This window comes from Anastrepha obliqua, chromosome 1, assembly GCF_027943255.1.
Source record: "Anastrepha obliqua isolate idAnaObli1 chromosome 1, idAnaObli1_1.0, whole genome shotgun sequence".
Taxonomy (NCBI): domain Eukaryota; kingdom Metazoa; phylum Arthropoda; class Insecta; order Diptera; family Tephritidae; genus Anastrepha; species Anastrepha obliqua.
The window spans coordinates 155,678,837-155,694,991 of NC_072892.1; the positions used below are offsets into that span (position 1 = coordinate 155,678,837).

The 16,155-nt window shown below is 36.5% G+C and overlaps 1 protein-coding gene and 3 non-coding genes across 4 annotated transcripts in view; 3 read left to right on the forward strand and 1 right to left on the reverse strand.

Moving 5' to 3' along the window:
- Positions 1–486: 486 nt before the first annotated feature.
- Trnap-ugg (transfer RNA proline (anticodon UGG)) lies at positions 487–558 on the forward strand. The gene has a single exon. It is a non-coding gene; the product is annotated as a tRNA-Pro (tRNA).
- Positions 559–4,709: 4,151 nt separating this feature from the next.
- Trnap-ugg (transfer RNA proline (anticodon UGG)) lies at positions 4,710–4,781 on the forward strand. Its single transcript has one exon. It is a non-coding gene; the product is annotated as a tRNA-Pro (tRNA).
- A 6,313-nt stretch (positions 4,782–11,094) lies between these two features.
- Positions 11,095–16,155, reverse strand: part of LOC129238258 (uncharacterized) — a 55,281-nt gene continuing 50,220 nt past the window's right edge. Inside the window, exons 3-4 of the mRNA XM_054873328.1 lie at positions 11,726–11,836; positions 11,095–11,551 (exon numbers count right to left, since the gene is read on the reverse strand). Of these exons, the coding sequence (XP_054729303.1) occupies positions 11,325–11,551; positions 11,726–11,836 (338 nt within the window). The 3' untranslated portion in view covers positions 11,095–11,324. The remainder of the gene's footprint in view (positions 11,552–11,725; positions 11,837–16,155) is intronic.
- On the forward strand, positions 15,903–15,974 carry Trnap-ugg (transfer RNA proline (anticodon UGG)). The gene has a single exon. It is a non-coding gene; the product is annotated as a tRNA-Pro (tRNA).

Genomic DNA, 16,155 nt, shown 5'->3' on the forward strand with positions numbered 1-16,155 from the left:
GAAGGCAATGTAAAGGCAACACTTTTGGGAGAAATTTCATTTCGTCTTAAGTATAAATTCCAATTTGGTTTTTGAATCAATTTTTTACTGAATGAAAAAAAATTTTAGTGGGGCCCCGCTAAGAAAGCCAGGAGCATGAGAAAGCGCAGGAGCCTTGCTTTAAAATAAAAATAAATTTTGAGTAATGAAAATTTTTAGTTTGACCTTTACGCGCTCCAATGCTTGTCTGTTTGTATACTACAGCTGTATAGGTCACAAGTGTCAAATATGATATGCGCCACTTTGTATAAGCAAATAAATATATTTTTTAACAACATTTCATTTGTAATTTTATTCCTGAATTGAAATAATTTCGATGGAGACGAACTTTAAGAAACAAGTTTGATAGAAACTATAAACAACTTGCTTTGTGAATAAATTCTCTAAATACTCCGCTTGGCTGCAACTGCAAATACAAAATAAATTTCAAATTGAATTAAATCAAGCGGCTCAATGGTCTAGGGGTATGATTCTCGCTTTGGGTGCGAGAGGTCCCGGGTTCAAATCCCGGTTGAGCCCGACTTGGTATTTTTGTTCAAAGCTTTGTACAAACAAGGTAGGGTTGTCAATTAAATAAAAAAATGTATAAAATTAAAAGTTAGAAAAATAAAAAAAATAAAAAGTTGTAAAATTAAAAATAAGAAAAATTATAAATAAAAAAATAAAAAAACAAGGAAATTTGAGAGATAAAAAAACAACAAATTTCATGCTGGCCATATTAAAAAAAATAAAGTTGGGGCAGAAAAATCGCGTTTCAACAACGATATACTTTAAGCCAATTTCCACGATGAATTTTCACACTGGGTTTTTTGCATATTCACTTTTAAAGAAGTCAGCGAAAATCCTTGACCATTTGCACGAGGACTTTTTGTTTGCGGCTTTCCCTGCGTGTCTATGACCTTTAAGCGGAAATTTTCTTTGGTCACACACTTGAAATATTTGTGCATTAGAATAAAAATACGAAAATGTGAATAGGATGAAAGCGAAATGTCGAAAAACCCCTAGATTTCGCTGACTGTGCGTGCATGCTTTCCCCGTTAACTTCTCTACACTTTTTGACACCAAGCTCAACATGCATGACTTTCAACCCAGGGTGAAAAGCCATCATCTTGTAAATTGAAAACCTCCTTGGCCCTGGGTGATAAAAATAAGGTTACAAATTCTGAAGGTTCGTCCTTTATTAATTACGTCGCAACTGACTTTACTCTTCTAGTTTTAAAAATATTTCTGATAAAATATAATCTGAGAACATACAAATCAAGGCGAATTCCTACAAGGTGATAGCAGTATAACAGCTGATTTTTTCTTGCGGTTTGGTGGTATGAATATTAGTTTTCTCCGTTTTTGTTTTTTTTTGTTTACGTTCATTGATTGAAGTTTTATTTAAACGACCAAAGTGCAAAAACAAAATACATGCAAATTTCGTTTTTGTACTACTACTGCCACCTTGTATGAATTTGCCGCGATACAAATGTTAATAATATGAGAAGTGGAATAAATTAATGCACTAATGGGCGTTATTTCCATTACTGATGACTTTAATCCGACGTTAGTTTATTGCCTAAAAGCTTGAAGGCGTATTATCTTTTTTATTAATTCCTAATTCGCTGATTATTTCGCTCATTGTTAATATTTCTGAAAGGAGTACACAAAGGCTGCATATGCGCTGGTCCTTGTTTCCAGTATTTATTTACCCCTTGGGTACGAATTTGTGTGGGAAAATATTTTCATGTGAAACGGATTTAATTTTTGGTTGCTTGGCAATACATTTTACGTAAGAATTCATTAATTTCTAAAATATTAGTGACATTTGTATGTAGTATTAAAATAACTTCAGGTAATTATGATAGAATTGCAAAACAAAAATGAAGTGATAAAAACAAAGCATGTCATCCGCTTTTAGACGTTAAATGTACCCAAGGAGTTACATAAGTGAAATTTTCGCCTTTCATTTAATTTTTTTGTATTCATTATATTTATAAAATAAGAAGAAATAATAAAGGAAGTGGAGGTATTGCCAAAAAAAACGGCTACCAAATTGTATCAAACCTTTCTCTTCGCATTTTGTTAAAAATTTAGGGCATATATTTTTTAAAAACATTAAATATCTTAATGACGTATTGAAAGTAATAATCGTACTTAAAAATTAAATGAATAAAAAATGAAAAGTTTCAAACAAAATTTAAAAAAATTCAACAAATTTTTTAGTCAGCATTTTTTGGAAAACTGTGGGTATGCAGTTCGCAACCCATTCAATTTTAATAAAATATGTTTAAAGTGACTCAAAATTCGGGTTTTTTGTTTAGTTTTTTTTTTTTTGGTGAAATTTTTATAAATTTTTAAAAACTTTATTTCTTTTTTAAAAGTTATAAGGCCTCTGACAATCCTATTAATATTAAATAAATTTATTCTTAAGTAAATGCATTTTCAAAAATCTATACCTAAAAATTTGGGTACCTAAGTCTTCCAAAATCTTGAAAACTTTTGAAATCCCTTGGATCACATCGTGGTGACCTAGACAGCTACAGTATAGTATACAAACAGACTAGCAATGAAGCACATAAAGGTCAAACTAAAGATTTCTATCACTCAAAATTTATTTTTTATAAATTTTTTTATTTCACAAAGCGTACTAGATATAAGCTTTACACTTAATAAGTTATTACTGGGTATGGGAATAAGAGAGTGGTCTCTGCTGATTCAATTTTTGTGTTCGCTCTAGTAATATACTAGTGATTTGAAGGTGTATATGTGAGATCTCGATCGCAGTAGTTGACATTCGTTTGAGGCGTAAAGATCCTATCACAAATCTCTACTTTCGTCCCGAAAAAGCAGCATTTGCGGGAAGTCCTGCTTCACTATTACTTTTTAAAGAAAAGTGGAGCTGAAACGGTAATCACGCTCCATCAAATACAACTTGTAAAGAATGGTTTCGACGCTTCCAAAGTGGCAATTTCGACGTGAGTGATAAAGATCGCAAAGAGGCAGCGATACTCAACGAAGATACTTAACTACACTGCGGTAATCGTTTGCGCACGATGGGTCCAGAAAGCAGGTAACTGAGTACCACATCAATTGAAGGAGAGAGATATCGAGAGACGTTTGGTGACGTGTGAGATGCTTCTTGAACGGCAGAAAAGGAAAGGTTTTCTGCACCGCATCGTCACTGGCAATGAAAAATAGATCTATTATGATAACCCTAAGCATTGAAAATGTTGGAGCCTGCCAGGGGAACTAGGCCCATCGATAGCGAAAAAAAATATTCATGCTTCAAAGGTTATGTTGTGCATCTGTGGAATCAGAACTGAACTACTTAAACCATCTGAAACCATCACTGGCGATCGTTACCGACTGCAACTAATGCGTTTGAATCGAGCTCTCAAAGAAAAACGGACGGAATGGCACGGTAGACAAGACAAACTGATTTTACTGCATGACAACGCCAGTCCATACATTGCTAAATCGGTTTAGAAATATTTAGAGGGATTGAATTGGGAAATCTTGCCCCACCCGCCGTATTCCCCAGACATTGGACCTTCGGATTACTATCTGTTCCGATCAATGCAGTCAGCCCTTATTGGAGAGCGGTTCACTTCTTACGAGAGCATCGCAAACTGGCTCAATGAATGGATCAAGTCAAAAGAACTCAAATTTTTCGTGAAAGGAGTCCATATGCTGCCTGAAAGATGGAGTAAAGTTGTAGCTTCCCATGGCAATTCTTCATATAATATCATGTATTATTTAATTGTTTAAATAATTCGTTATTTTGGCCAATAAATAAACTAAAACAAGTTCGGCTGCACACCACTTAAAATTAATATATGTTTTTTTAGTTAAAAAATTATTCAAAAACAAAACTAGATGATTAATTTTGCGCCACCTGTTATTAGTTTTCAATGACTTGGGTATTTTTGATATTTGCAACCGAGACTGATTTGGGTAGTTTTGTTATTTTTTCTCTGGTAATTTTATTGTAGTATTGGAGCAAAACTTTATTGCGAATTCAATACAACATCGCCAAATTTTATGTTAATTGCCAATGTTTTTTTTTGATTTTTGAAAAATTTAACTCTTTTTTTTAATTTAATTGTAAACCAAAAATGTGAAAATTTGAATTAATTGCCCTATTTCGGCTTATTAAATTATTTGTTTTTTTTTATGAGTATTTTTTTATATTTCTTAACTTAATTGCTCATTGGCGGTAATTTTTGAATTTTACTTAACCGTAAGTCTCTGCTGGGAGTCGCCTTAATTGTGTTGTATAATCATTTATTAATGGAACAACATCAAGACGCACACCACAAATAGGAGAAGGAGCTCGGACAAGCACCTAACAGAAGTGTACGCGCCAATCGTTTATTTTATCTTTAACTAGTCATTTGTTGTTTTATTTTACGGAAATAAATAAACAAATAATACTTAACATGTTTTCCTATTTACTTTTTAATATTTATTTTTTTAACATTTTCTTTTTTGATATGTAAACACTTCGTTCGCTTACGTACCGATGTATTATTAAATAAACTGAATTTGAACAAGGCCATACATAAAAAAACGAGTTTGAAAGAAACTAAAATTCATATATAATACAAAACTCGCTCTGGAAAGAAACTCTCTGCTTGGGTGCTACTGCAAATATAAAATAAATTTGTAATTGGTTTAAATCAAGCGGCTCAATGGTCTAGGGGTATGATTCTCGCTTTGGGTGCGAGAGGTCCCGGGTTCAAATCCCGGTTGAGCCCGATCTGATATTTTTATTTAGAATAATATAGAAGCTTAAAATTTAAGAAAAAGTAAAAAAAAAATTAAATTGAAAAGGGGGAAAAATAAAAAAATATACAAAAAAAAAAATAAATTAAAGAAAAAACGGGAAGAGCTTTTCATAGTGAGCAGTTAAATAAAAAAGCGCATAGAAAAATCGCTTTCCAACAAAAAAGTCAATACCTAACGCAACGTCAATCCACGGAGTAACAGAAAATAAGGATACATATTCCTTGGGCCCGTCCTCTTGCTAATGACGAGCATTCATTTAGCTTCGTCCAAATCACTAACAACTCATTCCTGCTGGTTTCAGCCGCTAATAGGTGCTTTATAGCTGAATCGTTTCCATCCAAGAATGAATAGTATACAAGATTGCGTCCTCCCAAGGGTCGGAAATAAACAAACGCACAGAAGAAGAGCAAGAGAAAGTAAGTGAAAGTTAAAAATGATAGAATACATAGTTAATACATACATTTGCACGAAAAAGGCTTGTTTATTTTCTGTACTAACGTCACTCATTGTCAAATTCGTCAAGGACAAAGTAGCTGTTTTCGAATGGCGCTACCTTTGTATTGCTTACATCGCGGTTTTTGAGACAAACTAATGGCTTATTTTATTTTATAGTTTTCTTAAGTTTTTGCATCGATTTTACTCTGTTGTACAATTTCTGTGTTCCTTTGAGAGCCATTTTAAGAGAGTAATTTAAAGTTTTTTTTACTAGCCCGAAGTCGCTATAGAGAATGTTTCACCCTACGAAGAATGAAATCATTGTCAAGCCGTCACAGGTCACATGGCCACGGTAGTCCTTACGGAAGTCTATGCCATCTTGCATGTGGCGTACTGGCTAATTGAGAAAAAGTGGCGGGGCAACAGTATTGGACTTTTTAATGACAGTCAAGCTGCACTGAAAGCCCTTGCTAACCTACGCTGCTCTTCGAAGTTAGTCGGTGATGGTAAGACAAAACTGAACAGTGTTGCAAAACACAACAAATTTAGCTTATTTGGGTGCCTGGACATTGTGGTATTGCAGGGAACGAGTTAGCTGATAAATTGGCTAATGAAGGTTCTGAAGGTGTAAATTTCGCATCGATTCAACTATGCGGATCTCTTAAAATTCATCAATGAATCCAAGAAATTTGTGGAAGAGTGACCTCAAACTAATTTATCCGTCTTACCATCCACTTTTTATGTTTCCTATCTCTATTCTTTCCAGTGAAATATATCCGGCTGCAGTAAAATAGTCTCCTAACTGAGTGCTTGGACTTGTCCAACCTCCAACAAATCTAATCTAATCTAATCCACTAATGGCACACTCAAATAAAGTACTAAATAATTCTATTTTGTCTTTTGCCGCAGCCGTACTGAAAACTTTAAACGTGTTTTTATCGAAACTGCATTTTTCAAGTCGGCCGGATTCACAACTGAAACAAATATTAACTGACTGATTTGAAATTTGAACTGTATATTTTCAATTAGGGATGGATTTTTCGCTATTTAACATTGTTGTTCTTATACAAAGTATTTCGCTAAATTTAAAAAAAATTTCAAAAGTTTTTTGTTTTAAGAATATTTTAAGTCTTTTTGGTTTTTAAATTCCGCCGGTTTTGCAAATCTTTGTATATCAGAAGAATAAACAGTACTTCTATTGTTATACACAAGGAAAAAATTATATTTACTGTAAATTAAAAATTAATATAAAAAAAAAATAATAATAATAATAAAAACAAGCCTTCGTTAAAGAAGAGCTGCCCAGTTGTCATTTTATTTTAATTATTATTATATAAAATATAATAATGATTACAACAAACATCATCATCATTTAGCGTTACAGCCCAGGGTGGGTTTTGGCCTTCTCTACGATATTCCTTCAGGCCTCTCTGGCTCTTGCTAGATATTTTCAGTTGGTTACATACATATAAGTTTGAGTTATTTTGTTGCCCACTGAAGAAAAAATTCTCTAAACTGCTTATTTTTCCGCCGCTGCAGTGGCCTAACCTTAACCCGTTGATCCACCATTGATTCGGTGTTACAAGGTTTTTTTTTATTTTTTTTTTATACTTTTTCTATTATGGCTATGCGCTGTTTTTTTATTTTCAACGCCGATTTAAATCCATTCATACAACATAACCTCAATAACATTCCCATTACCATTACAAAAACAAGAAAAAAACCAGCATTTTGCGCTTTCGCTAATAAGCTTTATTTATTACTCGAATCCAAATAAAAGCTCATTCACACTAAACTATTAATTCGTAAGGATATAAAAGGTAGTTTAGCTTAAAAATACAAATTAAATGCAATAAAATTGCAAACAAGCAAATTTATTGAGAAGAAGAGAGGAGTGCCCACACATGCACACATATAAAATGCATAATCTATGTGTACGTATGTGTGTGTATGTATGTATATTGATGCATTTATTTGACCGCGATGGAAGACATATTGATTACACTTTGCTATTTAACTATATACAAATGCACTAAAAAATAATACCAACTAATCATTTTTCTTTTTAATGTTAGTCTACATGCGTAGGTATTCTACATAGTAACTTAAGTATTTGAGTACCTTTAAAAGCACAAATTCTAAATACGGCTTTTACATTTTTCCGTTTTTTATGTTGCTTTTTAAAAACACTACATTATTTGCTATAAATATGTAATACTCGTCTTAAATAAAAATACCCAAATTATAATTTACAGTATTTTACATACAATTTAAACATTAGTGGCAGTTTTTGAAATAATTAAGTACAACATTTAACGTTCCTAAAGTGCATACATAAGTACATATACGAGGGCGGATCAATAAGTCCGTGACTTTTTGTATTTCTAACCTCTGAAAAAGAAATGCTGCTCCTGTCAACAGGCATCTGTCAGTTGACTCCTGTCAAAATTTGAACGTGCTGCGTCAGTTAGTTTGTGTTTTATAGCTACTTTTATCACGGACTTATTGATCCGCCCTCGTAACCGCATAGGCCCGCAGTTATAGTTACAAGTTAAAACACCTTTTAATAAAAACCCAACTTTAAGTTGAAAACTGGTTTTGTATAATATTATAGTCAATGATAGACAGGCGATAACCCCAAACCGGCATTTAGCTAAAATGAGACTGCACAAAGTCAGCCAAGTGAAATGAAAAAAGTATTTAAGCAATAGAAAAAAATATAGGCATTTTAATAAGTTCACCCTGTGGCAGCTGATTTTTATTTACATATTTGGAGTTGGTGCAGCGAAAAGGAAGTAGAAATAAACAAATAAAATATTTTTGTAGTTTACTACATAAATGTTTATAACTTCCACTTTTAGTCAATAAAAGAAGCCTGTAAGTTAAACTGTAGAAGTTATTGTGAAATTGTAGAAAATGCCTGCTTGTCGCTGCAATGCATAAATTGTTACATCAGCAACATCCAATGCAAAACATAGGATCGTTCCCACCACAGTCGATTCTGCGTTACCGGAACGATCCACATTTATATCCGGTTAAGAATTGTCAAAAAAAAAACCAAATCAGCCTTGTAAAGTATGCGGTACCAACCGGAGTCAGACAGGTTTGTGTGCTTTCGCCGCTGTTATTCAATTTAGTCTTGGACCAAGTTATGCGGCAAGCATGACGGATAATAGAGGCATAGCCTGACGTGTGGTGAATGGACATAATGCGCGCACAAACACTCGCATATGTATATCCTCAAAGATGCTTGTGGTCAGTGCTTTTGCAGCTCAATCAGGGCTAACAATCAACATTGCCAAAATTTATGTGCATTAATACAAACAACACAAAAGCTATTCAGATAGCCGGCACCACCTTAGAAATAGGAAGTGAATTCTGCCATTTCGGCAGCATTATCACAAAAATTGCCGGATCAGCAGCAGATATTCGCAATCGCTTATCAAAGGGACGTCCTGCGACGTTTGGTTAGGTTAGGTTGGAGTCGTTGCCCAAGGAATGAGTACACTTGGACGAAGAAAAACGGATTCGTCCTTTGTGATACCATTATGGAGGAGGTGAGGCGAAAGAGAAATCCAATGGGATGAAAGGAGAGGTGGTTGTGGGATGGTTACGAGGGTGCGTTTAGAGTGCTGATGAAATTCATCAGATTTTTAATGTCAGCGCTAGCTATATCAGCATAATAGCAAAGAAGTAAGAGCCAAGATGCCTGGATCTTAACCCCGCCAGAGCATGGCAGCTGAGGAGAAGGTGCTGAGATAATTCCCCCTCATCCTCCATACATCCAACGCAAAAAGGATTCGAGGTAATACCAAGTCTCACAGCATGCATTCCTCGCGCATAGTGTCCAGTGAGAAAACCCACGAGATTCGAGAGCTGATATTTTGTCAACCTCAGAAGCTCCCCGAGCGCCCCCGATCCACACGTGGCCAGTAGGATTTCGTGACCTTACAAGTTTATGTACTTTATCAACGCTCGCTAAGTTGGCGCGAATCCCATATTTCCAGGAGCAGACCGCAGGTAGTCAGGGAGACCCTATTCTCTCCCTTTGCGGGGAAATCTCCTCACATTACCCTTGTCTGGCCAGCTCATCCGTCTCACATTTTCTCGCAATGTCGCTGTGACCAGGACGACGTTTGGTACTCTCTACGCAAAATCATGTGGATATTCTGGCCTAAAACCATAAGTAACACCGACCTAAGGGCTATTTGTAAACAAATACCTATCCTTCTCGAAGTACGATGTCGCAAACGGAAGTGGATCGGCTATGCACTGCGCAAACCCATAGACGATATCACAAGAGCTGTGTTGGATTGGAACATTCAAGGGAGTCGCAGACGCGGTAGACCAGCCAACACCTAGGCGACAGTTGGACGCAGAAGCGTAGAAAGCTGGCCATTCGTGGAGACAAGTCAAATTTCTGGCTTCAAATGAATCAAATTATAATCTGTTTGTTGAGGGCCTATGTTCCATCTAGAAACCATGATAAAATATATATACTTGCATATATAAGGACTGTCACTCCAGTAGCATTACCCAAATATTTGCGGGAAATATTTATGCTATTACAGCAACAATAACAGAACAAATGATGCTGAAAATGAGCCAGAAAGGACGGAAGAAGCCTGTGAAAGCAAGTCAGATTGTCGATGTTGACCTTAATTAACAGTTTGAGTCCCAAGCAGTGCGATTGTGCTGTTGAGATTTTGTGTCAAAACCACCCAGTACATTTTGAATATTACGAACAACTGACGGTGCGTTGAAAGTAACGTTTATTGAATATAAAATAAAACAAACGCTATTGCGCTGCTGCTTGGGTATGTTCGTACTCATTTAGAGAAAACGCAGTTGGATTGATTGGAAGTCCTCGACAGTGTTTTTTTTTTTCAATATCACCTGGTACTTAAACGGTTAAGAAAACAGTGGATAAGAGTGAAATGGGCAACAAAGAAATCCAGCAGCAAACACAGCAGTTGGAAATGTAATTGAAATGCAGGTATCAACAGGCCTGTAGCGCCGCTTGTAGATTTTTATTTCTTACGCTTATCTAAATTTTCAAAATCTCGCAATATTTTTTTGATTGCGATGTACATATATTTTTTTTACTTTTATTTGAAGTATCTGAGATGATGTCCTATGTTTTTAATTTTTCACAACTTTTGACAACCAAATGACCTAATGCCTGTTTTTAAATTTTCAAAGCACTTTTTCCTAAGCTTAATAAATAGTTAACCCTTTGGCGGCTTTACGACATATGTGCATACACCTATGTTCAAATAGCGTGACGAAGAGTTAACTAATTTTTGTGTTTAATTTTTCCTTTTTATGCTTCTATAAAATTATAGTGAGGTTTACAACAAAAACCATAAATAGTTTGGAGCTTTGAAACTTTGTACAAAGTTTGCCAAATCTAAAATTGCGAATCAAATGCACTAAATATTTTTTCAAAATGTTTACAGATTCATAAAACACGTGTAGTAATTATGAACATTTTTTCACGCTGTACTGAATTTAGACTCGCCTCTTATGATCCTTAAACCTTCAAAAAAGGTATACGATTTTTGGCAAGAAGTAACAAATTCAACATTAAAAATTTCGCAATTTTAATTTTGTGCCTTTAGCCAGAGATTTGCGTTCAGAACATCCTATATTTTTTCTAATCTTGTTTAGTGTTTTTTAAGAGCCATTAAAGGGTTAAAATGGCGTTCCATTTAAAAAACATTTTTACTAGTTAAAACCTGCTTTTAACTGCTTCATAACTACAAGCCATAATTCAATATTTTGTAACTTGCACTCCATAAAATTGCAAATTAATTTTTTTCTGTTATTTTTTTTAGATTTATTTCTTAATACTATTTTGCGTGTTTTATTGCATATTTTCTTTTTTAATTTCAAAATACACACGAAATCAAGTTGAATCATTTAAATAACCCTCATAGCCCACAAATAGTTTATACGAATTCTGCTCCACTCTCGCTTTGACGTTCCTACCCCTTGAAATCCTCTTTCATCACTTCTCTGCCCTCTACGGCTCGTCTGCCTGCCAGTCCACACATTCTCGCCTCACATGCGCCCCTTCAATTGAAAATATCATCGACCAGCTCTTTTGTAATGATACGATGCGGACGTGTTGGATTCACCTTGGGGCGCTGATAGAGGCGTGCATTGATGGCGTATAGACGCGGCGAGAGATCGCAACGCACATTGAACCACCAATCGCATACGAAGACTGCCTGGGAAAATTGTGTGCCATTTGGGCAGAGGAAGGAGGCTTGTCGACCATCGATGTCGCAGTAATGCCAGCCTGTAAAAAAAAAAAATAATTTAAAAATTTATAAATTAATATAAAAAAATTAAAAATCGTGCAAAAATGTGTGCAAAGTATTGTAGGGAAATTAATTGTATTTAAAGCTGCGTACAATTGTAACAACGTTTCTCAGTGCCTTGCGTTTATTTTTTAAATTTATTGCAAACATACCTTGACATCTTGTTTCCATGTCGGCGAAAAAGCCCGGATACGCTTGTTCATCACAGTAGAAATTCGTGTAGGGAATGGCGGATAGTATGGGGTAGTCGACGCCAGGACGTCCTGAAAGAAAAGAGAGTTTGCAAAAATTAAAAAATATGCTTTAATTTTTCGTGAATTCCATGTGAACAAATCATTCCCATTAAACCACTGCAAAAAAAAAAAGTGGGAAATTTTGTTTCTGTATTCTATTGCAAGGGGAATATTTGCTGTTCAATAAATCTGATTGTATGTATGTACAGTTGCGTTCATTTTAAGAATTCCCAATCCCTAGGTGTCCACTGAATTCGGGAATTAGCTTAATATATTTACGACTTATTCTTCTTCTTCATGACTGGCGCGATAACCACTTGCGCCATTTTGTCCGAGTTTAAAAAAGCGCGCCAGTCGCTTCTTTCTCATGCTAACCGGCACCAGTTGGACACAAGTCAAGTCTTCTCCCTGATCTTTCCAACGTGGAGGAGGTCTTCCTCCTTTGTTTTTGTTGTAGCAGTATAACCATTCCCCATACATATACTGGGAATGCTGCTGAAGTGACAGTCCTTGGCCGGATACCTTATAAATCCGGGTCGTTCCGATTACGTAGAACCGACCGTCGTGGAAACGAGGTAAATAGTGTCGTTCGATGCGCCCTTATTGGGTATGTCGGTGTCGATTCTGGAAAAGTAGGAGTTTAAACTACTACAATATCCAAAACGCAATTAGGCACAGTTACGGGGGTCTCGCGAGGCAGCTGAAGCTCTTTTTCTACAATAGATGGTAATTGGACTCCAATAACGACATTCAGAGATCGGGAGTTTAGGAAGGTGGTAGCGTCTCCCGTTGAATGTCTTTTAGTGTTTGTCTGTATATTTTCTGTCATAATGGTTATATTTCCACGACCACTGTCCACCAAATTGAATTCGTTATTTTAAATTTCAGATTTGTATTCAGTGATACATGAAACATTTTGGAACTGATTTTCCATTTGGGTCAAATTCATGTTTAGTGATACCTGGAACAAGTTTTTGTTGAAATTGGTTCAATCATTCATTGATTTCCTTCCTTCATATTGGAACCGGCATTTTGAATCTAGCAACTCCTATTTCATGAGATATCACATAAATCAGCCAAGCGGCCAGAAAGGTTCGCAGGCGCGAGCCTAGAATGGTGGAGGTTTATTTGGAGCAGTTTCATTTGAATGTGTCCGCTTGGCCTTTACCATGATGACGTCGACGTCTTCCTCAACGATCTTCTCACACTCGGGGTCGTCAGGGAAAAGATCATCTTCGTTAACAACGGCCCCACACCGATAAGCCTCTCTGAGTCGGTCGAGTACTGGCTGTTGGGTAACCGTTCTTCGTCACCGCTTTTCCAGGCAGCTCTATCGCCGTCTTCATCAAGTTCTAGAGTTAGGCCGTCACTTTACTAACTTCGCACGTTTGCGTCAACGAACCCAAATCGGGCCTTCCAAACTTTTTTCGCCAGTGGGGCGAATTTTTCGGCACAGAGAAGCAAAAACACCTGCCTTCTACCTTCTACTGGCTCCTCAATTCTCCCTACCTATGTGTTGACAGGTCACCGTTGCATGATCTAAAAATCTGCTCTAATTTTTCCGGCTCCTCCGGCTTAGCCGGAATCCATACTCGAGCTCTTGGTTTGCTTGAAATTTTTTCTTTGCTGACTGCTCCGAGTTTGGTCCCCAGCCAAACTGCACCAACTTTACTGTAAAACTGAGCAGACTTCATTTTTCTCACAAGCGATGAGTTTCGCCCAACCTTGGTACCAGTCGTTATCGTGGCAGAGTGGAGGAGGTCTAGGGTTTTCCTCTAGAACCTGAAGGTAGACTTCGATAATAGCTTCTTCAACTCACCTCCATTGCTCCCTACCTCCTCCGCTCTGTTTTGGTTTTTTTAGGTAACCCCTTCCCCTGTGTGCTCAGCCGGTCATTGTCTTTTTGGAGCAGTATCCGCCAGTTTTCCCAAGCAGGATACCACCCCCTTCGCCCAATAGGCTTGGCCTATTCCTCTGTTAATTGATCCGGTGGCAGATCTTTTAACTTAGAGAAGACCCTGATGGCCGCCTTCTTTTCATAATAGGCCTGCTTCGAAAAACGGATGTGCTTAGGAAATCCCTCTTTGCCTATACTTGCAACCTGTTGAAAGCTGCCTCTCAACAGCCACCTGCCAGTTAAACCTCAAAGCAGATGCTAACCAACGTGTATAAAAAGGGTCTTTTAAAAGACGTGCCTAGTTATTGTTTTATAATAGAACAATAAAAAAATTTAGATTATTTCAGGTTTCTCTATTTTTTTTTTATAGAAAATACGGCTTTCAACAGTTATAAAGGGTGTTTTTTTTAGAGGTTAGGTTTTCAAGATGAAATAAAACGTATATAATTTAATGTTATGGCCAAGAATTTAGCTTTATTATATAGATAAGGGTTTGGCATTATGTTTTAAAAATGATTTCGGGCAAGTGGCCGCCGCGGCTGGCTCGAATAAATTCCAGCCGAGAGGCCCAATTTTCGACCACTTTTTGCAGCAATTGGGGCCGTATGTCAGCAATAACGCGCCGAATATTCTCTTCCAAGACGTCAATCGTCTCGGGCTTATCTGCGTAGACAAGCGACTTCATATAGCCCCACAAGAAATAGTCCAGCGGTGTTATATCGAACGATCTTGGAGGCCACGGCACAGGTCCACGGCGCGAGATAATGCGCTCACCAAAAGTTTCCTTCAATAAATTGATTGTTGCGTTGGCTGTATGGCATGTAGCGCCGTCTTGTTGGAACCAAAGGTAGTCCACATCAACATCGTCCAATTCAGGCACGAAAAAGTCATTAATCATGGCTCTATAGCGCTCTCCATTGACTGTAACATTATGGCCGGCTTCATTTTTAAAGAAATATGGACCAATGATTCCCTCTGCCCATAGAGCACACCAAACAGTGACTTTTTGAGGATGTAACGGCGTCTCAGCAATGGCTTGTGGATTATGTTCACTCCAAATGCGACAATTTTGCTTATTGACATACCCATTCAACCAAAAGTGAGCTTCATCGCTGAACAAAATTTTCTTCGATGCGTCGCGCGAACCGAACCATTATTTTCGTAATAAATTTGCACGATTTGCAAACGTTGTTCAGGTGTAAGTCTATTCATTATGAAATGGCAAACCAAACGAAGCATAAATCAAGTGACAGCTGTCAAAAAGACCATCTACGAAAAAAGTAGTGCCAACTTGAAAACCTAACCTCTAAAAAAAACACCCTTTATGTGAAAAATTACGTCATTTAAATGTCCACCATAAGCAGGTCTTCAGGTAAAATCCGCCAGTCGATTCACGAATGAATAGTTGTTGAGAACGTCGAGTCGAGATATCGATGCTGAAGGTTGGTTAGCAACACATTGCGCTACAGCAGTAAAATTCTAATAGAACGTCCAGTTTTTGGTCTATGCCAGTCCTTTTCCTTTCCTCGATAGAACCAGTTTCTTCTAATTTTTTCACCAACCTTTGAATTATGCGCCTATTTTCACCAAAAAAATCACGAATTTCGTGATATGCTTTGCTTAAAGATCGACCGACCTTTTTCATAATAAATTTCAAACATTTTTACGCGCTGTTCTCTCGTGTAAAATTGTACATCTTTCTGCTTGAAAAGTACCGTCTAGGAAATATTCACTACTGACATCTAGGCGTCACTTTTGAAAGACCCTTTATACCTTTTATAATAGGAATACATATTGTGATAGAATAACGGCCTTTGAAATATGTAACTTAACGGCACATGCTTTGCAATTTAGTTATTCTCTTCGTGTTAAATGATATTTTCTGACGAAAACAGAAAAATGTAAATTGGTGTATTTTTGAATTATTTGTTGTACCGCTGGCCAATATTATTAAAATTTCAAGTACAACCTGCCGAATACCAGCAAACTATTAACTATTTCAATGTTTGGTTAGGTGAACTTTAAAGATAGCAACGAAAACAAGTTTGAAAACATGAAGTTTCACTTTTGTTTTAATTAATGCATCAACACAACAAAGCAGATGAAGAGGGCAAAGCAGTAATATTGATGAAGAAGATGCGTGCCAATGAGAGCAAGACATGAAGACGAAAGAAAACGTGAAATTGGCCTAAAGTAAGCGGCTCAATGGTCTAGGGGTATGATTCTCGCTTTGGGTGCGAGAGGTCCCGGGTTCAAATCCCGGTTGAGCCCAGCCTGTTTTTTTTTTCGTTACATAATAACAAAATTTTTTCTTACTGGTAATTCATATTAACAATTTTTGTAGCATGCTACAAATATGTATGAAAAATGTATAGCATGAAATAAAATTGCATTGCAGCTTTAGTGTCAGAAATTCACGTTTGACGTGGTGTCCTACCAATTTATTACCTTT